At 34.2% G+C, this 23,636-nt stretch overlaps 1 protein-coding gene across 2 annotated transcripts in view; it reads left to right on the top strand.

Annotated features, from left to right (window-relative positions):
* The window catches only part of LOC129756412 (protein bric-a-brac 1), a 469,121-nt gene that overhangs the window by 423,350 nt on the left and 22,135 nt on the right, over window positions 1-23,636 (top strand). Inside the window, exon 3 of one of the 2 annotated variants that reach the window (XM_055753284.1) lies at window positions 15,960-16,007. The exons of the other annotated variant lie outside the window; for it this stretch is intronic. Coding sequence (XP_055609259.1) covers window positions 15,960-16,007 — 48 coding nt within the window. The remainder of the gene's footprint in view (window positions 1-15,959; window positions 16,008-23,636) is intronic. 2 annotated transcript variants of the gene reach the window in all.

A 23,636-nucleotide genomic window follows, 5' to 3' on the forward strand; every position in this document is an offset into this window, starting at 1 on the left:
GTAAACAAATACACTTCTGCCGGCTGCATAAAAACATCCCCCCTTACCCCGAAAGTTGGCTGTTGACTTGGTGGATCAGAGGCATGTTGTCGTCGCGTTTTTTTTTTTCGATGACTTCCCCATGTTTACCGTTTCGCGCTGATCTACCAACACCACAAAACCGACACAAACTACACGCCAAATCAAGCCGTGATTTGTTTTTAAAAGTCGGTCGAATGCTCCCCGGCGCGCTACTTGCCTCTTACTTGCTTGCCACCGAGCTGAGTTTGGCACTTTGCCACGGCCTGGCTTGGGAAAAAGTTCTCACGCCAATTCGCGCGCGCGATTCGAGTGAATTGTGTTTGCTCTGCTGTGGTGCATTCCGACCCCGCCCCCTTTCGATTGTGATGGGTGGGAAATGTTTGGTCGACACCTTCGGTCGTTTGGCATTTCTCGTGACCCCGGCCACCCATCCGCCCCTTTCGTACGGCAGGCAAACGGTGTCCGCCCTCTAGTGCAGCGTTTTTATTTTCTACTCTCTGTTTTGATTTAGCAGCACCGGCTAGGAGCCAATCATGTGCAGCGGTTCAAATAAAACCGCCCTTCTTAGTTGATTTTATTAACCGGCAACCACTAGCTACTACTGGTAGTGCAACTTACAATCCATTAAAAATTGCGTAGCTTAAAGCCTTCTAGCGTTGGACACATTTGCATACTTGCATGGTCTCGGGTCATGCTACTTTGTAGGTAGAGGGTTCATCACAACATTGTAGCGCCAGCCAAATAAATGTAGTGACTGATTGTTGAACTTTTTTTTCCTGTTATTCCCTATACTATTCCCTCCCCTCCCCTGTTTCGAAATAAGAGTTATCTTAAAAAATCTCTTCATATATTGAACTTTTATGAAACAGGAAGTTTTAAAATGAAGACTTTTAGGAATATCCACAATCACGTGATTGGATTCAAGTCTAAAAATGTTCTTTTTCTGTCGTTGAAACTTAGCGCCGCTAATTAGAGCGCTCACTTAGTTAATGTTAGCGATCGTAAATTTAAATCGCCAAATGTGCATGAATCGCTAACAGCTAAAAGCGCGCTAGCGCGTGGTTCAAATTCCAATTATGTTAAGAAATTTATTTAATGTTAAATAATCGTTTACATCTCAACTCAATTACATATACACATACATTTATGACAATGGATGAATGGGAAAAATTATAATAAATTTTTTTTTAAAAAGCAAACTTGTGGGTAGGTACATTTTGCTGACTAAGACATGCCAAATGACTTAGAAATGGCATAAAACGGCTGGGACTTTTCAGTACTCCGGGGGTTCATAAAATGTTTAAAAATTAGATTTTTATATAATTCACAACTCATAACTTTATAATGCATATAAAACTTTCATTTTCACTAGTGTGGCCCTTCTTTTTTCCATAGGGGTTGTTCTACAATTTAAAAAAAAAATTCAGCTTGAATTTAAACAACAAATAACACCAAGTTTGCAAAAAAAAGAGACAAAGCGGAAAGTTGACCAAATGTGAAAGGTTGCCAGAATTTATAGCCCACGCATCCGGGCCGGGCAAATTCAGGCAATTTTATCTACCTAACCTGGCAAAATCCGGGCATTTGAATTCAAAATTTTCATGGGCAATATCTGGGCAAATTTGATAAAAACTCCGGAGTTATTCAATAAAAATTAAGAAGAAAAAACATTTATTTTTTAAATACACTTCAACAGATTTTAAATTGTTCCAAAACACCGGCCATGATTCTTTTGATAAAACTCACTAACAAAATCGTTTTTGGACGCAATAATCAAAAATTATAATAACTCAATTTTAATTTCTTCTTACCTTATTTTTATTGAAAAAGTGAAAAAATCGGGGGAAAATTCGGTCATTCTATGTCCGGGTAAAACCGGGAAATTTGGCAAGCTTATGATGAATAATAAAAATAACTTTGTTTGAAACATTGTATTATCTATTTATCTATATATAAAAAGCTTGTAACAAATATCTGTTTTTGAATTAAGGGTAAAATTGATAATAACTTGGAAAATTCTTGAGTAAATTAAAAAAAAAATTGTATGCATCAACATCAGACTAAGTCAATTTGAGGTTATTTTTGAATTTCTCAAACCCTGAGGTCTTAAAAGCTGCGTTTAGATTCAAATATCATGCTCGATTTTAAAAATATAACTTTCAGATAAGTATGGGAAAATTTTACATTTTGTTCAAAATAAAGAAAATGATTTCTCTTCTAAATCTGGATCTGAACCATGTTATCTTTAAAGTTCGAATTTAGATTTTTTTTTCTAAAGGAAATTTCTGCTGTACAATTTTGTCAAAGACCGTGAAGTGTACCTTGTATACAGAAAGTAATATTCAACCATGCATTCAACAATTCAAAGCTATCAGTTTAGAAGTAAAAGTTGCTGTGGATACGATATTTTTAAAAATAAGTGTAAAGAAATAAATTCTTAATATGCAAAAAAAACAACTAGTAATCTTGTAACTCAGGATAATTCGAACATAAAAAAATATGTTCAAATTACCCTAATTACAAGATAAAATACCTCAAAAAGTTTTTTTTTGTAATATTTTCAATGATTTTATTTTATTTTATTTTTAACCTATCCTCCCTATTTTATGGTACACAGAAAAAAAAATCTGAATCCTTAACGCCACTGAAATTGAAAACCTTTATTATTACATGACATGGAACGCGATTTATTGATGTAAATTTACAAAATAAAAACTGTTGAATCCTTAACAGCACTGAATTCTAATGACACAAATATAACTTGACACGGAACGCGATTATTTGATGTAAATTTACATCACATATGATGTAAATAAAAAGAAGCATCACATACGACGGAATTTTCAGTGCGAATTAAATATTACACGTCTTAATATTTTACATGTCTTTCAAATTTTACACGTCTGTTGAAGATTACAGACGTGTAATATTCAACTCGCACTTTAAATTCCATCATATGTGATGCTTCTTTTTCGTTACATCATATGTGATGTAATTTTACAATTTTTTTTGGTCACATGAAATTTTCAACAACACTGAATCGGAAGTTTCTCAAAATTACACGACATGAAATATTACAATACACTGAACGTGATAATGTCATGTAAAATTATAAACTGTGAAGAACAAGACCAGACAAATGTGACAAAAACTGTTAAGTCAAGTCGTGCGCCAAAGTATTTTCCCCGCGCGCGAGTAAGTTAATCGGTGTTGATGGTTCCCGGAGATATCCGAAAAGCAGGGATGCGGTTCTGGAAGCGGATCCACGGTGTTCAACATTGGATCCGGTACTTCGCGGAAAAAATAAAAGAAATAAAATATAATGTGTGTTAAAAAAAATTTTGCCGCTTAATAAAATGAATCATATTAATTATACATGAGTTTTATTTTTATTAAGAGACGTGAAAATTCCAGTATTGAATCATATTAACAATAAATAAAACAAAACAAATTCCAATTGGAAAGTTTTTCTTCCAACATTCAGTGATTTTTGAATTTACATTATTTTTATTTTACACGTTGCTAAATTTTACATCATTTTTTATTTTACACGTTGCAAAATTTTTCTGGCGTGTAATTTCCAACTAGCACTGAATATTCCGTCATATATGATGCTTCTTTTTATTTACATCATATGTGATGTAATTTTACAGATTTTTTTGGTAGTGTGTACATTCAAAAACTCTGGAGAAGAAAAGCGCCTAAATCTAGATCGTTGGTAACATTTTTATGATTTCAAAATAAGCCAAATTTAAAACAAAGATCTCGTAATCAAAGGAGGTCAACATGAAACAATTTTTTTATAAGAATACCTACTTTTTTCAGTGGGAGGCTTTGACATGGAAATAAATTAAAACTAATGAATTAAAAACTTGTCAAAATGTCGTATGCCGTAACGTTTCTGGTGACATGGACTGATAGCTCTAGTAATTGCTTTTGCTATTTTTGAGCAGTTTTGTGAGCCAAATACTTCGAATGGCATGCATATTTTTAATCCGGAGCTGGTTGAAAGTAAATGTCCTACTCTGCTCTTTCATATCTAGTTGAGCAAATGCTTTCAAATTTTGCCATTCTAGAGTTTGAGCTAAGTAAAAGCTATCGAAGCAATTGCTATTTTCTTGTTCATACCACCTATGGTTTATATAAAAATAAGACGATAAATAAAGAAAAGAAAAAAGATATTTTACAATCCATTTTGAGGAAAATAGACAATGATTTTGAGTTGCAATCGAATTTCATGGAAGACTTCCTGCGCAATTTGATTTCATAATTTTTTGATTTGATTTCATAATTGGATGTGCTGTGCAGTCTAGACTAGTTCACTTTTCGGTTTTTTTGCTGATCACAATGCCACTTACAGGCTTTCATCCTCATTCATTTTCAAATACTCTGGCCAAATCTGAGCTCATTTGAGTAAGTTTCCAGGGTGCGCTAGGAGTTTTAATGAAAAATGTCAATTTTACTTGAAAATTTTACCGACCAGAATGACCTAAGTTGTTAAATGGTCGTTAAATAAAATAAACAAACAAACAAACAAACTTGAAAATTTTCGTAGATGTGCTCTAGAAAGCTATTATGATATAAAGTGATGGTTTTATAGTGTACTGTGATAGGTATGACAAGCATCTGTATGAATTCGTTTTAGATCATGGGTGGCCAAACCAAGGCCCGCGGGCCACATGTGGCCCGCGACCAACTTTTTATGGCCCGCGAAGCTAATTTTGGAAAAGCCATGTTCTAAGAACTGAACGTTTTTTCTTATTCTTCGTATATCATTTGAATAAATATAAGAGCTGTTTCAAATAAAAAACACCTTTTTATTTGGATAAATATATCTGAATCAACATTAGCTAAATTCAAAACAAAGGTCTAAAAAATTTCATTGAAATGATTAAGCAGGAATGAAAGTGTATAAAACTAATTTCGAGAATACACGCTTTTAAATTGTTGTGTTTGGCCAATTTCCATACATTTTTCAAACTTCTGGAATTTTCTGTCAAACGTAAAGGTATCCGAATAAAATTCAAAAAATCTGCAACAAATCTCATACAATTTGAAACCTGAAGAATCATTTGGCGTTATTTACTCAAAATCGATAATTTTGCACTTAAACCCATTTGGCTTTAAGGGCCTCATATAATTTTACAAAAAAAGTTACTGTCACTGAAAAACAACAATCAAATAACAATTTTTAAATTATCAAAATTAACGGTATTTGACACATTATCTGTAAATTCTATCACACATTTTTGTTTACTACAAACCATTGATATGAAGAGCGTTAAAGCGGACTCCAGTTTTAATATTGAGGAGTTTGGATAGCCTCAGAAAGATAGTAAGACCCTATCAATATCGTTTAATTTTTTTTTAAATCACTTAACCATATCAACATCACGATTGAAATTATACTTTCATAACATCTTCAACCATTCGTAACTTGAATTCTACTTCAAAACCTTCGATCATCCATAAAAATTTTATAACTTTTGCAAACTATGTAACATATGTATGTATCGAAAGTTTTCTATGTAAATATTTCCAATTTGTAATATTTTGCTCAGGTTTCCAGAACAGGGTATGTTCTTAAAAATTAAACCAAATCCAAATATATTTTAATTGGCAACGTGCTTTGTATTTGTGTACATCAATAATGAAAAACTAGACAGATTTTACAGTTGGGTAGTAGAATTAAACTAGAACCGGTTTTATACTGACAATACTCCCAGAAGAACTATTTTTTTAGAAAAATGTTCAAATTCGTATTCATCCTGTTCAACGAAGTCTTTCCCAATATACTTATCAAATCGAGATACTGGAAAAATTGAAACGAGTTGTATTGAGTTGATGTTAACGTAAATACTTTGTAAAATCAATATTATTTTTGATATAACTTTAGTTCGTTGAAATAATTATTCTTTTAAATATCAAAAGCTTCTGACCGTTACTTTTTTTAAACAATTCCATTGTACAGTTTTTCCTATTTTGTCCATAAAATTTTTCTAAGGAGAACGGTGAACTTGAAAACTTTGGAAAATGGGCGCTAACTTTTTTTTCTCAATTTGGGGACCATCAAATTGACTTGATGTCCATTGTAGTCAAGCGATTTGACATTTTTGTGATGAATAAACCGATGAGGTTTTAAATCCCTTGAAAACATACATACATTACTTGGGAGGGATAATTAATTTCGTATTGCATAATATTTCTAGTATTTTTCAAATGGAGCAAAATTTGTAAAAAATATGCAAGTAACAAAAATGTTTTACTAAGATGAATCGATACACGATGTGACCTAGGAAATTGTTTTTTTTTTTCAGAGCGTATTAAAAAATCTGTTACATGTTTTTAATACTCCAGAACAAATTGTTTTTGTGGCCCGCCAGCCAATCTCATTTATGAAATTTGGCCCGCGAGTTGGAAATGTTGGCCACCAATGTTTTAGATAATCGACTAAATCTAACCGAAAAAATTTAAAAATTCATAAACTACCACCTTGAACAGAAAATTTACATACAAGTTGAGAGTATTAGCATTAAATATAAAAAAATATTTTCCGTACAATCTTTTCTTAAAAAGCCTTATTTATGACCTTTCAGATATCACTTTATTATCGCAACAATACGAGCAAAGTTAAACAAATATCTATGCAAAAAATGTGATTTGATAAAAGATTTTACATTCTAGTTTTCTCCACTGCACATGCTTTGATAAAGTTGTATGCAATCCTTCCAGGTTGCATAAAGGTAAAACTTGATTTCGGATAATCTAGTCGATTATGTAAAACAGTTTCATACAGATGCTTGTTATACCAATCGCAGTCCATCATTTTATATTAACAGAGCACATCTTCACAAATTTACTAGAAAAGGTGGCCTTTTCACTGTAACTCCTAGCGCACGCTGGAAGCTTACTCAAATGAGTTCAAATTTGGTCAGGGTACTTGAAAATGAATAAGGATCAAACCCTGTAAGTGGCATTGTGATCAGCGAAAAACAGGCCAAAAGTGAACTAGCCTACTGTACGTATACAAAGGAAAAAAGTTTAAAAACCCGTTTGCTGAAAAATGCTTTAATTTCATCAGGAGAATTAGTGTTTGCTCGCGAGCATTGGAAAAATAGATGTTTTAAAAAATATCTTTCTAATTTTTTGATGATTAATTGGAAAAATTTCATGCTGATAAAGGTTACCCCTGTGATCGAAGTAATCCCAGTTTACGGTAATCATCAGAGCGGGGCAAATCAACGAACTTATTGGAATCATGGGACTGGTTCTAGAAACCCTCAATCCAAACCTTAAAAGATGCTTTAATTAAAAAAATCAACGTGAAATATAGCACAACCAAATAGAATGTTCAACTAATTAACATAATTAAGCATAAGTAGGCTAAAGATTTTGGACTTCTTAATCGATTTACAAATATTTTTGAAAAGCTTGTATTCAAACAGAAAGAGGCTTGCCGAGCTGTTGAGCGTTGAATGCAGAAAAATCGAGTTTAGAACATGTTATAGTTTACCCAATTTTACGCAAATTCGATATTGTTTCTTTGAAACCCATGAATTAACCTACAAGAAGCGTGTTGCCGTGCATATTATCGCGCCAGCACTAAATATAACTTCGGAAGTCCGGACTCCCGACTTTCGAACAAGGATAATGAAGTACTAAATTGTCGGAAGTTTGTGTTCATCTGTGAGTTCACCAGCGACGCACACAAGGGTAAAACATGAAAAACGCGATCAAAACTATTTTCTGTCGGAACTATGCGTTTTAGACCTATACACATAGTTGCCTATAGTGTCTTCGAGACAAATGACCAACATAACAAAGGCTATAAAATTAGTTTTAAAAAAATGATTAATCCACCTAGCAGTGAGTTAGAAAAACAAACTTTTTTATTATCCATTTTAGAGCTTTATAATCTGAGAAAAGTTTTTAGCTTGTACCAATTCTAGAAACTTTACCAAAAATTTCATTACTTTATCAATAATCGTTTCAAAGTTGAAACAGTAAAAAAAAATTCTTCAATTTTCAGTTTTTTCAACATAACTTTTTTGATAGTGGTTTTTCGTATGAAATATGTTCTAGAGAATTTTGTAGTTAGTAAAGTTGCACACTGTTGGTAAATATATTTTATAAACATTTTGAAGTTTAAACGAGATATTTTAAAAATACCTAACAAAATTGATCATTTTTAACTGGTAATATTTTCTGAATTCGGCGAGTTTGGTTACATATTTTACAGTTTTGCAATTAGAAAAGTATACGAATAATATACAACCAAAGTGGCCAATTGCGATCTTCATATTTAGGGAAACATGCTCTGCTATGCCTCAACTAAGCGAATCGCTGATTTGCTATGTAATCTTCGTACATTTTTTGTAAGAAATGAGTGTACTCGATGAAAAAAAAGTGTTTTCTACAAGTTCTGATCATTTTTTATTACTCAAATTCATCTAGTTGCTTTAAAAATTCGATTTTTAAAAACCATATTTAATGCCACTGAACAACACTGTGTTGCAAAAACGTGCCACTGTATGTTCATTATGCGCCTAGCAGCCGAACACACTCGAAAGAAGCCGAAGACTGAAAACACACCAATACTTTCAGCCACTTTGACTGGAAAGGAAATCAAACAGGACTAATCAAAATTAAAAAAAAATGAAAAGTAGAAGTTTTTGGGCTTAAGTCACGCTCGAAATTAGGTTTTTAACTTTTTGTTCATTTTGAATAAAAATTTGGCCGTTTTGAAAAGTTAATGCTTTTTTCAGCATATTATGATCGGAGCGTTATAAAGAGCGCATGAACTTACCCATAAAAATCATATCTTAGTGAGTTCAGTATGACTTTTTAGCATAAAATCATAGTTAAGATTCTCCTCTATCGATGTGTCAGGAAATATTGTTTTATTCATTTTTATCTGCTAGGTGACACCTTATTAAAAGTGTTTTAAAATTTAGATTGAAATGAAGAAAAACCTAAGTTGTTAAATTTTTACGAAACAGGGATATTTAAAGGAAAAATTCATACTTGCCATGGCCAATCACGGCATTTAAATCAAATTGGTAATATTTTGCAGGCTTAAAATGTTACAGATTACTCAGAACACGAGTGACGCGTATTAGCAACATGGGGCGTTATATGAACTTTCCCTCTAGTATGAAAACTTCATTTTTGGTTTACTGCTTTTGAAATTCACACTATGAAGATCACAATTGGCCACCGAACTCGTCCGAACTAACAAGATATAACCAGTTAAAAATGATTATTTTTGTTAAATATTTTGAAGATATCTCGTTTAAATTTTAAAATTTGTTTACAGTTTATTAAGCAAAAGGGTGCAACTTTACTGTCTCCAAAATCTCTCCGACGAGGCCTACCTAGTTTTTTAATGAGCTTAGAACGTTTATTTATAAAACAATATCTACTTGAAGAAGTATGCGTTTTTATTCTCTTTATATTTAGTCCATATTGTGATATGGATAAATTTTAATCAAATTCTACCAAACGATTCCCCAGAAGAATAAAAATAAAACACCAACCCAAATCGCTACAAACGCTCCCGCGGATTAAATCAACTTGAGTTGATTCAATCATTTTTGATTTTTTGATCAACTGCTGCCCCGCTCGCTGGCCTTTCGATGACCAAATTTTTGTGTATTCGGATGTGTCTGTCAGTGTGTGTGTGTGTGTGTGTGTGTGTGTGTGTGTGTGTGTGTGTGTGTGTGTGTATGTGTGCATGCGTAGGTGTGTGCCTAAAGTGCCGCCACTTCATTCGATTTATGCGTCACCCTCCTTCCCACCCACACCCCCCTTCCGCCGCCGTCACAACTGACATTGCATCAAAATACAGCAAATATCAGCGCAAGCACAAAAGCAACAAATAAAACAATAGTGGCACCAATTATGATCGCCAAACACTTTTGTGCACTCTGTTTGGGTGTGTGCGTGTATGTGTTTGTGAGAGCATGTGTCCGCATTTGTTGGGGCGAACTTCCGTGCACAGTTTCGGGGCAGGTGTGATTTTCGACGTTTTGCCTGGAACATGCACAGGTACGCAGGCACACATACCTGCACACAGACACACAGGTTCAGTCCCAGCAGCACAGGGATATGATAAATTGCATTCACGCACACCGGCAAAAAGTTCCAGCATTTCGGTGGAATGTTTTTCGGGAAACCGGAAGGGCTCTGGGCAGGGGGCATTCGAGGCCCGACAAAAAGTATTCAATTGACCAATTGTTGGTTGGCCTCAGTTCGGTGGTTTTATCGGATAATCATTTACACGTTCGGTTTATTTAGGTTGGGAAAAGTGTGGAAGAAATCGGACAGGGGGATATACAATTTGGTTAATTGATTATTTCCGAGTGATTTCCGATGGGTGGGCGAGGAGCCTGAGGGTGCAACATTGGTGGAAGGAAGGACATAATGAATTTTGAGTAATTTTAGGTGATTGAGGCTCGGTATCGATTGATCATTTTGGCGATGTGAACAAGTTTACCACAAGCTTGAGATTTATCTTTCAAATTGGGCTCCATACGAAGGGATTGAATTGAAAAATGAATTTTACAAACTGACGCTTCCAATTCGATAATGGTAGGTATTTTAAATTGAGATGGCCAACAGAAAAGACTTGGGTGAGAGTATTTCTGGGACGCAACTTAACTATTACAAGACTGATATTGAGACGAAAGTTTACGTGAAAATATTTAAAGTCTATCGTGAACAAATGATCAACTTTTCCGAAGATTGTGAGTTATTTGGACTTCTGGAAAAAAGATATTGAAGTTTTCTATTGTCTATTTTTTCTAATTTTGCAAAATACGACAATTTTGGCGCAAGTGTTTAAGAAATTTCAACCCACATTTAATCTTAGATATTTCTTAGACTATAAGCTCAATCGTTTTAGAGCCTTCAAAAAAAAGCTTAAATGAATTAAAATCTTTAATATCAAATACCGAAAGACTTTCTTCATCTGTTTCAGGAATATGTAGTTGTAATGTCATCTTTATAAATTTCCAAAAATTGTTGAATTTTTTTAAAGCTAGATACCTCTGAATCTGTTATACCTAGGTAAAATCTGAGTCCTTGGCTGAATGGAGGATAATAAATAGATTCAAAATCAGTTTTTGATTTCCATGTTGGTTTGTTAGTTATCATTGAACAATTTTACTCAAAATCGATCCATTTCGTAATTTCATAAAATGATGAATTATAAAAATGACCAAAAATACAAAAATGACCAAAACTGACAAAAATGACTAAAATAACAAAAATGAAAAAAATTACAAAAATGAAAAAAAAGACAAAAATGACAAAAATGACAAAAATGACAAAATCGGCAAAAATGACAAAAAAAAAACAAAAGATGACAAAAATGACAAATATGACAAAAACGACAAAAATGACAAAAATGACAAAAATGATAAAAATGACAAAAATAACAAAAATGATAAAAATCACAAAAATAACAAAAATGACAAAAATAACAAAAATGCCAAAAATGACAAAAAAAAAACAAAAATGAAAAAAAGCAAAATGACAAAAATGACGAAAATGACAACAATGACAAAAATGACAAAAATGACAAAAATGACAAAAATGACAAGGATGGCAAAATGACAAAAATGACAAAGATGGCAAAAATGACAAAACTGACAAAAAAAAATACAGAAATGACAAAACTGACAAAAATGACAACAATGACAAAAACGACCAAAAATGAAAAAAAAAATTGACGGAAATGACGAAAACGACAAAAATTACAAAAATGACAAAAATGTCAAAAATGACCAAAATGACAAAAATAACAAAAATGACAAAAAAGACAGAAATGCAGAAAATGACAAAAATGACAAAAATTACAAAAATGATAAAAATGACAAAAATGACAAAAATGACTAAATGGACAAAAATGACAAAAATGACAAAAATGACAAAAAAGACAAGAATGAAAAAATTTAAAAAAAATATCGACAAAAATGACAAAAATTACAATAATGACAAAAATGACAAAAATGTTGAAAACGGCAAAAATAACGAAAATGACAAAAGTGATGAAAATGACAAAAAATGGCAAAAATACCAAAATGACAAAAAGACAAACATGAAAAAAATGACAAAAATACAAAAAATACATTAGCGACAAAAATGACAAAATTGACCAAAAAACATTTTTTTCATAAATTGAAAAATTCTTGAACAATTGTGTGGCTTTCGACATTTTTACTTTTTCCTAATTATCATTGCCTTTTCTGTTTTTCGAATCATTTAAATGTGTAAATCTCAGCGTTATATTTTGTCAAGTCCAGGCATGACATAATTCTATGATGATAAGTTGACTTCTTAAAAGATTTATCTTCTATTTTTTCGTTTTAATTATTTCAGATCCACCCTAGTGAAAATTAATGGATCAATTGAGTAGAAATTATAAAATTTTATGTTTAAGGTGCCTATTTAATTAACATTCAAATGGTTGAAATGTCGTTGAAAGCCAGTAGTAATTTATTTTATGAGTCAACTCTTCAACATTTTAACTAGTTTATTCTCAATAACATCAACCATCAACAATAAATCCGATTAAAGTCAATCTGATGAACTGGGACCATCGGTCTTGGCGTAGTGGCTAGATATCAAGGTTGCTACGCCCAATGAACATGAGATTAAGCCGCATCCCGGGCCGTAGATGATTGCCTTTAAGTCTTCTAAGACAATGGTCATGAGATCGAATCCCGGTCACGGCACACATAATACATTTCCTGTGGTTTGTTGGTTCTAGCATTTGTGAGATGTATTCATATCCTCGAAAGATGTACGCTTAGAATTAACCCAAGCAACCAAAAGTTCGGATAACATTCCTCTATCAGGTTTGATCAGCTTAATCGAGTATGCTAATATAACTTCTTTTCAGCTCAATTTTTAAGTAGCTAAACGAACTTTAAAGTTGACAAAAAGTTCGCATAAATCGTCAAACAACTTCTAACCAGCTTCAAAATCCACTTTATAAGCAGCATAAAAAATCGAAAAAATAACTCTTCCGCTCATTCAATTGCCTTCTCAAGTCTGCTATTTTGATTCATATTAATCAACTATATTTGTTACTAACTCACATTACATTTAAAAAACATGTTCTTACCAAGCCTCGAACCCGAGCTCACCGCTTGAAAGTTGAGATCCATACTTGTTGCCCTATATGTACATCATGAGTAGGCAACGATTTTACTCGAGGTGATGATTTTCTTTAAAACGACTTTCAGGTTCTTTATTTCTACTTAATTCCCACTTTCAAGCTGTTAAAAAGTTCTTCCGGAACTTAATGTGTACTTCATATAGTTGTTTCCCAAGTAACCGATGTGTTTATTTATGCAAACACGTGTTGAAGTTAGAAAAAAGTAGATTTTAGCCTTTAAATCTACTTCAAAGTTTCTTTAATACGAAGTTGCTTTTGAACGCCCGTTGGGACTTATTAAAAACTTCCAAGTTTACAAAATAGTACAACAGAGACTTTTTACGAACTATTGAGCTGTACAAAAAGACTTGCAACCCTTTGATAGCTACTTGATTTTGAAAAAAATTAGAAGTACGTAACAAGTAGATTGTTTTTCTTCATACAAACTTTAAAGTTCCCAAAAAGTAGAAACAGAAACCAAAACAGTACTTTAAAGCTTTTTTGGAGTATTGGCTAAAATTGATGAAGAATGAAGTTCCATGGACCTCGAAAAAGCATTTTGAACAGCAAAAAAGTTCCACAGAACTTTTGTACAGCTATATATGAACTTATTAGTTCGTTCCTTAAGTGATATTCGAACTTTTGGTTGCTTGGGAAGTATAAGGAATCTATCTCTTCAAGGAAACATCAGGTTTCATTGATATCCTGTACGTGTTTATAGTCGTTAAAAAAATCCTGATGATGGCAAACATACAGTGTCGGAAAATAGAATAGGACCACAGCTCAATCCAAAACAGAAAGTGACAAAACTTTGAGAAAAAAAATTTCCATTTAAGTGCATCAAACCATTTACGAATTGTAAATTCCATTCTTCGGAGAAATTAAAATCATCCGTAGTTAAAACAATTGTCCTTTATTTAAAAATGCGTTTTAAGCATACTTACTGACTAAAATAACGCGACATAAAATAGGACCGCTTTAGAATTCATGGTAAAAAAAATTTAAAAAAAGGAAATTCATACCGTGATCGATTTGCAGGGTTAGTACTTGGTGGTATAACCCTTATTACGCATCACTTCTTGCACCCGGTTCGGCATCGACTCCACCAGCTTTTAGCACGTTCTCACCGGGATAGCGTACCGCACCGCCTGGATTCTCTCCCACAGCTGCTGCTTGTTTTCTGATTTTCGGTGTACACCTTACGTTTAACTATTTCCCATAGGTTCTCTATGGGATTGAGATCAGGGGACTGTGCTGGCCACTCCATAACGTCTACCTTATTATCCTGGAACCACTTTTTAACCGTTTTAGCGGTATGTTTGGGGTCGTTGTCCTGCTAGAACTGCCACTTTAGGGGCATCTCCCACTCGGCGTGTGGCAGCACTACTTCCCGAAGTATCTGGGCGTAGAGATGCTGGTCCATAATCTCCGATCCAGTACAATGGACCCACCCCGTACCAAGAAAAGCACCCCCACACCATGATGCTACCTCCTCCATGTTTGAATGTTTTATTTGTATACTGGGGCATATACGCACAGCCGAGTGGGCGATGGACCCAACTCTTTCCGTCCGAGCCAATGAGGTTCATTTTGGTCTCATCCGACCACAGCACATTTCTCCATAGTTTCTCCTTTTCCGGACTGACCCAATCGAAGTGGTCCTTCGCATACTTCAGCCGCGCCTTCAAGTGCTCCGGCGTCAGCATCGGCACCTTCCGGGGACTTTTTCCTCCTAGTCCCTTCTCCGCCAACCGTCGCTGAACCGTCCGGGAACTCATAGATAAGTTCAGCTCGTCTCTGATCTGCTTGGACGCTTTGAAAGGGTCATTTTGCGAGGCCCGCTTGATTGCCGAATCGTCCTTCGGCGTCGTTTTGCGGGGGCGGCCGGTCAGTTCCCGTTTGCCGGTGCTGTAAAGCGCGTTGAAAACGAAAGTTTTCGACATTCCTAAGTAGTCGGCAATCTCGCGTTGGCTTTTGCCAGCCTTGTACAGATTCCGGATGATCGCTCGCTTGACATCCGTGCAGTGCTGTGCCCGACCCATCGCTTTTTCGCTGAAAACAGAGTAGGAGGAAGGAAATCTTTATTTTTTGCTTGTTTTCATGATTTACTCTTGATTAATTTTATGGGAAATACTTACCAGGACACAAAAATGGACAAACAACAGCGAAAACAACACCTTTTCTTCAAATCTAGAGCGCTGAAAATGATGAGCTGGTCGTATTTTATGACGCGACTTTTTTCACCTTCTGACAGCTTTCTGGTCGAGTAGAACAAACGGGTTGCTTTGATTGCAACAAACGTGCAGTATACAAAGTTGGCGTACTACAATAAGTGCTTGCCGCTAAGTGTCGTATATTATTATATTTGAATTGGCAGTTTAAAGGTGATTTGAATGTTTTGCATTAGAGCGGTCCTATTCTATTGTCCGACACTGTATGTAGTACCTACGCTTGTTAGCTTTTTTGTCTGCTTTTGTAAACTGCTAGTCAGCATAACATCGAAAGATATACCATTAGTTGTGCTGTGTGAAAGTAGCGATACAAAAGAAAAGATCGTACCTCAAATTATTGTATATACAACATGTCATAGCTTTACAATTACTTCAGATAATATTCGAACTTATAGGAAACACTCTGTACGTTTTCTTATAAAAATCTTAACCAATGACTTTTTTTAAATGATTTTTAGTTCATATAAATGCTTTCAATTAAGAGCATACTGCGTACTTAAATTTGTACCATCATAACCACATATTTCTCTCCTTTCAATTTGCAGGTTCAACCCTCCTTAAAGATGCAGCCTGCACACCACCTGCAACCTATGGTAATTATATCCTTTTTATAACCATTAGATAATTTGTCTGAAAACGAGGAAAGCTTCTGATAAAAGTTTCCCTAGTGTCTCTGTTGACACAACATTTTTGGTTTTCCGATCGATATTCTTGCCAAAATGAACCGAGCCATTGCTCAAGGCCTAATGTAGGTACAAAAGCGCAACACCAAATTCGATTATGGCCATAAACTTAGCAATTCAATAAACAAGAAAATGAATATATTCTAAATTCTGCACTGCACGTTCGAACATTGGAACACCGACCAAGGAAAAGGTAAAAGGTAACTGCATGGGAGGAAATTTTCCCCAAACAATGCACCGAAAGTAACCTGAGGTTAGTTTTACACAACAGCACCACTTTCGGAAAAATACCCACACGCCTGTTCGTTCGCCGCCAATAAAGTCGAACAACTTAATTAAAGTTTTTCTTCTTCCAATCTACATCATCACCGTCAGCAACATCAACAACAACAACAACAGCAGCAGCCACACAGATTTTCACATTTAAATTCGTGTTTGGCATTGTGTGTATTTAGATAGATACTTGCTGCATTGCATGAGGTGTGGACCTGCCCCTTTCCCCGATTTGGCAAGAAAAACTCATCGGAAAAATTGAAACTAAACAATCGATTTCCTTCGATCTGATCTCTCTCCTTCACTATACACATTCACAAAAACACAGCTCACACCGAATCCGTTTTGGCCGTCTCCATTCGGTCGGAAAACTTCTCCCGGTCTTTTGCAATGATTTTGCGAACGAATCGAATGAACGAACGAACGCGCCCTTCTATTGGTTGATGCCCGTAAGCATATGAGTGGTGGGTGGGTGCCACAAATCAGAGGGTGGTTTGGGAATGAGCATTACTTTTTCATAATTTCATTTACAACATGCACAAATTGCACTTTTGCATGAGCGTGCAATGTTTTTCGATTACCCTCCATGCCTCAGCCAGTCCAGCCAGTCTGCCCGGCACCAATTGTGTGTGATTCTGGGTTGTTTTGTATATGTTATGTTGAGCATTTCTTGGCAAATCATCATAACTCGTCAGCTACGATTTGCATCTATATCATATCGAGAGAAATGAAAACATAGAAAACAAAGAAAGAAAGATAACTACGGGGGTAACTTTTGTGGATTGAACAGCTAGCTATACGGATCTTAGAGTTTTTCATTCATATTGTTTGTAGGTACTAATCCATGCAAGCACAATCAAACGGAACCAATCTATAGATTGGTAGATAAATTAGTATTTTGTCGAAAAAAACTTTTCGACAAAATAATCATTCATTCAAACTCAGCATCAAACTATATTCACTCAGTGTAGAGAAATTTCAGACCCCTGTTTGCTCCTATAGTCAGCGGATTTTGGTTAACTTGGAGTTGAAACATCACGAGGGGGGGGGGGAGTGGATAATGAAAAATAATCCAAATTTTCAATAAATTGAAACAAATGTACAAAGACTTGCATGCAACAATCTTGCATAACAATCTACATCGCACCCAATCGAAAAAATCAAGTAATGTTAGGCCGAAAACTTTAAATATAATATTTAATATATAGGGTGTCCCACGATTTAAAAAGAACAGTTACACAATTTAGGAGCAAATTCAGTTCAGGTTTTTTTAAATTTCTTGGTTGACAGTTCCGGAAGCTATGAAAATGCTGCTTTTCAAGCCACAGGTACAGATGGCTTGCCAAACCAGATATTTCTTCGCGAACTTTGACAGTTTCATGTGCTTGAAAATATCTGCTACCTTTCCCCTGCCTTTTGCCGTATAAAACTCCTATCCCGGAAGCTGCTTGTAGTCGGCTTTGACGTAGGTTTCGTCGTCCATTACTGCGCAGTCTAACTTCGTCAGCATCGTCGTGTACATCGATGCACGGTTGTAGACGATACACCCAGCTTATTTGCGGCATCTCGGAGAGAGAGAGAGGTTAGGGTTTCGCTTGAAACTACCGGCAACTCTCTTTGTCGTCTCAGCGGCTTCCGGTTTTCGATTTCCCCCCGATCCAGACTTCCTGGCTGTCGACAAACGTACCCCAAACACTTTAATTACATTTGTAATGGTTGGTTTGGCAACTTTTAGCGATTTTGCCAGCTTTGCGTGCAAGTAGCTCGGATTTTCGCGATGCGCGAGCAAAATTTTGATACGCTGCTCTTCTTCCTTGGACGGCATTTTGACAACTGAAGAATGAATTCCAAAATCAAAATAGGAGTAACATTCTACACACACACACACCTTCAAAATAAGGGGTGTTCAGGTTTTTTAAATGCAAATGCAAGAAATACGTCAAGTTGATATTGACCAAATTTTGCCGTATCACCCTTTAGAATTTATAAGTTAAAAAATGAAGCATTCTACAGTTTTAAAACTTGGATAACATTTATTGCTGACATTACAGAAGAAAGTTAAAAAAGGTTGTATTTAATTAAACCTATTTGTTGGAGCCTGCCAAATATCAAACATTCAATTTTGGTTGAAACTTCTTTAAAAATTCGTTGATATTCCCTTATTAAACAGAATTGGAAAAAGTTAAGAAGTTTTTCACCGTGAGCAAAATAACTTGCGGTCTTAGAAAAATTTGATGATTAAATCAAGACCTTAATTTTTAAATTTTTTATTATAGTTAAAGTTTTGTCAAAAAAGTTTTCTAAGAATTTTCTAAAATTATTTTTCTTGGCTACTTCGATAAATGAATTTTGAAGATAAAATGGTTAGCTTCAAATTCTAAATTTTGTTGCCCATTTTTGGTGTCATGATTTGAGTTTCAGTACAGATGGTCTGTTGAATTACAAACTGAAATTTACAATTAAAAATTAGTATCAATTTGTCAAAGTCCTCTAATGGAATGTCTTAGGCCTTGAGTGATAAGGACTAAAATCCACCGGCGAGCTAATTTTCTGACTTGTCTGTTAAAATTTTACAAAATCCAAATTTTAAAAATGAAACAGTTCTTAAACCTTTACAAAAGAAAACACAATTTTGCTTATAGAGAATATTTTACTTACGGGATCGAAAATTTATGTTGCCGTTAAATTCGAATCATGACTTTAAAAGAACATCTGAAAAAAAAATCTCAGGTTTAAATTATCAACTTGAATTTTCACAATGTGTATTGAATACTGTTTTCGTTGCCTAGATCTAAATAAAATAAAATTCAATTTTTACTTAGCCACAATCATCAAAGAAATTCAGATGAAATTGTAGATAGACTACCCTTGACGAAAATGCAAATAAAAATAATTCTGAAGTTGTTTTTAATTCAATCGAAAAACAGGTTATATTACTCATTCTTATAATTCAACTAATTAGTTTAGAAATATTGGGAAGTTTCCATTTGTTAGGTATTGCAAAAAAAAATTACCTAGATGTTGACTTTTTTCAATTATTCATATAGGTTAGTGGTCGGCAACCTTTTGAGTCAAATTCTTCAAAATATGAGAGTTTGAAAAAGCCACATTGAAGATTTATTGTATTCAAAATCAAAATATATGAATAATCAATAAATATTAGGTTTACGGAAATAACTTTAAACCCATAAGAGTTTTTTTTCTAACTATTGGACTGCCGCTATTCGCAAGACTGTCCCATATGCATTTTCGTCATTTTTCAGTTTATCTCAAAAATCGTTCAAATACACTTAGTTCTTCAATTTAGACTAAAAACTTTCATAACTTTGTTCTCAACATATATGAAAAAATACCAAGTCATGTCTGTCCCATATGAAATATACCCGCAAAGCTGTCCCATATGTCTATTTTTACAGAATGCTTTAAAATTGCTGCTCTAATTTACGTTAATTTTACAAATATTCATACAATGTGTGCGACAAAATAAGCATTCATTGAAATTACGAAAGTTAGACTAGATAAAACAGTACAGTTAAGTCAAAAATAACAATTTCCATAATTTTTACAAGCTAAGTTTAGCCTATTGGGTAAATTCCACCAAACTATTTTTTTTTTTTTAATTTCGCATGAGGCTTATTGAATTATTCGTTGTGAAACATGGAAAATAGTCAGCTACAAAGCCATATTTTTTAGGTTTTCGTCATGCTCTCACTTGCTGCTTGGACTTTCATAAAATCTTTGAACCAAAATATGCGTACCTGGTAGCACACGCTTAAGACATATTGAATTGATTTTTCTCATCAAATATTTGCAGCCAAGATACTTTGCTGTTTCTCATTCAGCATTAATTTAATTTGAAGGTATTTATAGTCTTTCTAAAACGAAAATCGACCGAAAAACTTTACAAAATATGATGGTACAGGTTGTTTTATTCATGGAACGTTGTTATTCATTTTATTTTAGACCCACTCAATTCTTATGATAAACTTTCTTTACCTTTGACTATCTAAACATGTTATAAACATCATTTCAAACTTATTTTTATCAGTAAACAACCAGTAAAGTGAATAATACAGCGCAGATAGAGAGAATCAAATGATCAACTGACAAAAGAAAAGCCAAATATGGGACAGCTTTGTGGGTATGTTCAATCCGCATGCGAAATATACTCGCAAGGCTGTCCCATCATTATTGTTTCCTCCGCATCAACAACTTCCAAATCAAAAACACATTGGACAAAATTCCACAACAATTATCTTAATATCTGTGAAGAAAGAAGTAGAAAAGGTAAAGTTCCAACCGAGAAATCCACGGAAGTTTATAAAAATCTTTAAGCCGTTTTTCTCGGTTCGTTGATTTTGCATATGGGACAGACTTGCCGGCAGCGGCAGTGGATGTTTCTTTTAAATTTGTTTCTGATGACCATAATTTTCTTCTAGACCGTCATCTCTTCTTACATGGTTTGATTGTATATCATTTGAATATGTTGGCAAATATCGGGTCAAGAAAGTTTTAAATCCATATTAAGTTAAAATGAATACACGATGTTAAAGTGAAAGATTGGAACATATTTACGATAGCAGAATATTTATAATTTCTTCGGCAAAGAAAAACTTCTAAAAAAAAAAATTAAAGAGAAATAAATTTTCTCAAAATTATCAAGCTTTTTTAAGTCACTCCCAAGATTTAGCTAATCCTTTCCAAAATGCAGAAGTATGAGGTCAAATACAACTAAAATTTATGTTTTATCATCAAAAATTATACTCCTGTCAGGTTGTAAACTGGTAGAATTTTCAAAGTTCATGACATCAAGCGAACGTGTCTCCAGAAATTTATGCATCTGGAAAATTCAAAAATTTCATTTTAAGTTCACATGTGATCCTCAAGTATTGTGCGTCAAATTTAATGAAAAAAGAAATTCTATACATTGTATATTATTCATCAATGCTTGCTAAAGCTGCTGCTAATTGACAGATATGAATCTGTGATAATGTGATTTTTAAGTCTCCATAGAAAATTCTTGACAAATAATAATGAAACAGTACATTTTAACTAGCAAAATAAGTTTAAAGATGCTTTTTAAGTTACAAAGAAAGAATTAATAAAAAATAAATCAACGGTGATGAACTTTTAATTGAAAATGAAAAAAACATTATGTCCGTTACTGAATTTTTAGCAAAATAAATATTGGCTACACGCATCACACTTGAAATTTAAAGTCTGTTCAAAGACTCAAAGATTTAAATATTTTTTTCAATACATACAATTAAATAAAAAAAACTGCTTCGTGGTGAAAAGGTCAATTAAGTTATGATAACAAGTATTTAGCCTGTTATGAAGTTCTCAAATAGATTTTCAGAATATTTTTTTTTTCATTCATTCATTCATTCATTCTCAATACTGATTCGGGTTTAAAAGCTGTCAAAGTTTAATTTCTATTTCTCAATTCTTAGTTTTAGAATTTTGTATTCGAATTCCATGTATCTATTCACTGTTTTTCTCCGTTATTGATTGAGTAGCCGCTCTAATTTTTTTCTGAACGAATCCGAGCCGGCAAATCCGGGCATTAGGTTTCTAAATTTTAAACTCAAAACCGTGTGGGGCAAATCCAGCCAAAATATAGGTTTTTTCAATTGAAAGCCAAGAGAAAAGCTAAAAAGTAAACACCCGAAAAAATATTTTTACCAAGGGACCTAAACGGCGTTCAAATGTTATCTGTCAATTAAAAAAATAAATGCGATTAATTTTTCTAAAACAAGTTGAAAATTTGGAATTTCGTAAAAATTGTGAATAATCCTGAAAAACCCGGGCCTTTTTCCTCGATATCCGGCCAACCGGACATGAACTGACATTTTCCAATTTTTTCTTCGAAAATCTGAGCAAGCCCTAGGCAAAGCGGTCAATCTGGAATGCTAATAAGGTATCAAAATTAATATACATTAAAATTATCGTTATCAGTTCAAATAAATTGGGCTTGTGATATAGCTCAGTTGGCAAGTCTGTTGTCTCCTGAGCAGATGTCCGCGAGTTCAAGCCCAAGAGTAAACATCGAACACAGTTGTACCGGATAAGTTTTTCAATAACGATCCGCCAACTGCAACGTTGATAAAGTCGCGAATGCCATAATGATGGTAAAACGACTATAATCGAAACAACAACAACAGTTCAAATAAATATGATAAGATTGAGGTAGTATTCCAATATTTTTATATTTTTACGCGTCAAAGTTGTAAATATTTTTCAAAATGGTTGATTAATTCTAATAAGATTTTGGTAATTTCAACAGATTAATTTTCATAGAGGGTAAAGAAGTGATTGCGAAGGATTAAAATAAAAATTATGATGAGGGTTACGCTATTTGATAACTATGCAGAGTGTAGCGTTATAATTAAGTATTTGTGATTGTTAAGTAATGAGCGTGCAGTAATTGTATTAATTCGAGCCAAAATTAACTGTTTAGAATTAAGAGTGTAACCTGTCAAACGAAAACACATGTGAAAACGTAAACAAAGAAAAAGCAAAACAACATAGCACAGCGAAACAGTTCACCGTTTCTGTTGGTGGAGTAATCCGTTGCACCCCGAAGCCGTGACATATAAAGAACCGGGTCGCCCCGCATCGGCAGGAAGTGAGCGAAAACAATTCGGATAAAAACGGATCGGATAAACATCCATTCTCTTTAACTCCCAGGCAACGGTTAGCTCTATACATAAATCTACAACATCCAGCCCCGACGATGAACACGGCAAACCAGGTTGGTGCTTCTAGTAACCGGTTTATCAATGACGGCCCCAACAGGGTGAGTTATAAAATAGTGAAGTAAAACTTTGAGAAAAAGAGAAAAAATGTTTGTTTTCTTCAGGGCCGTTGTTCGGGAGCTCAACGCACTATTGAGCCCAGCTCATTCTTTTGGCCAAGCCGGAAGCAGACAGCGGAGGTGCTCCGGGCAGTGGTGCGTGCCCGTGGAGCAGTGCAACCAGGCAGGGTTGCCAGAAATTCTGTGATATTCAGCTGTGATATTCCTGTGCCGAATCAACTGTGATATGGATGTTGTTCGTCTTGTTTGTCAATTTGTACACTAATGTAGGAAATACGGGCCCGTAAGTAGGATAAAATAATGTAAGCTAGCCTAGGTTTTGAATATGTCCTATTAGTGAAATTTTTGTGTAAGTAAATTGTGATAATGCTACAAGTTTTGGGTTTTGAGTGTTTGTGTTTTGGGATTTAGTTAGCCGTGCAGCACACACTGAGAGTCAGTGGTGCTCA

The sequence above is a fragment of the Uranotaenia lowii genome, chromosome 3 (genome assembly GCF_029784155.1).
Source record: "Uranotaenia lowii strain MFRU-FL chromosome 3, ASM2978415v1, whole genome shotgun sequence".
NCBI lineage: Eukaryota > Metazoa > Arthropoda > Insecta > Diptera > Culicidae > Uranotaenia > Uranotaenia lowii.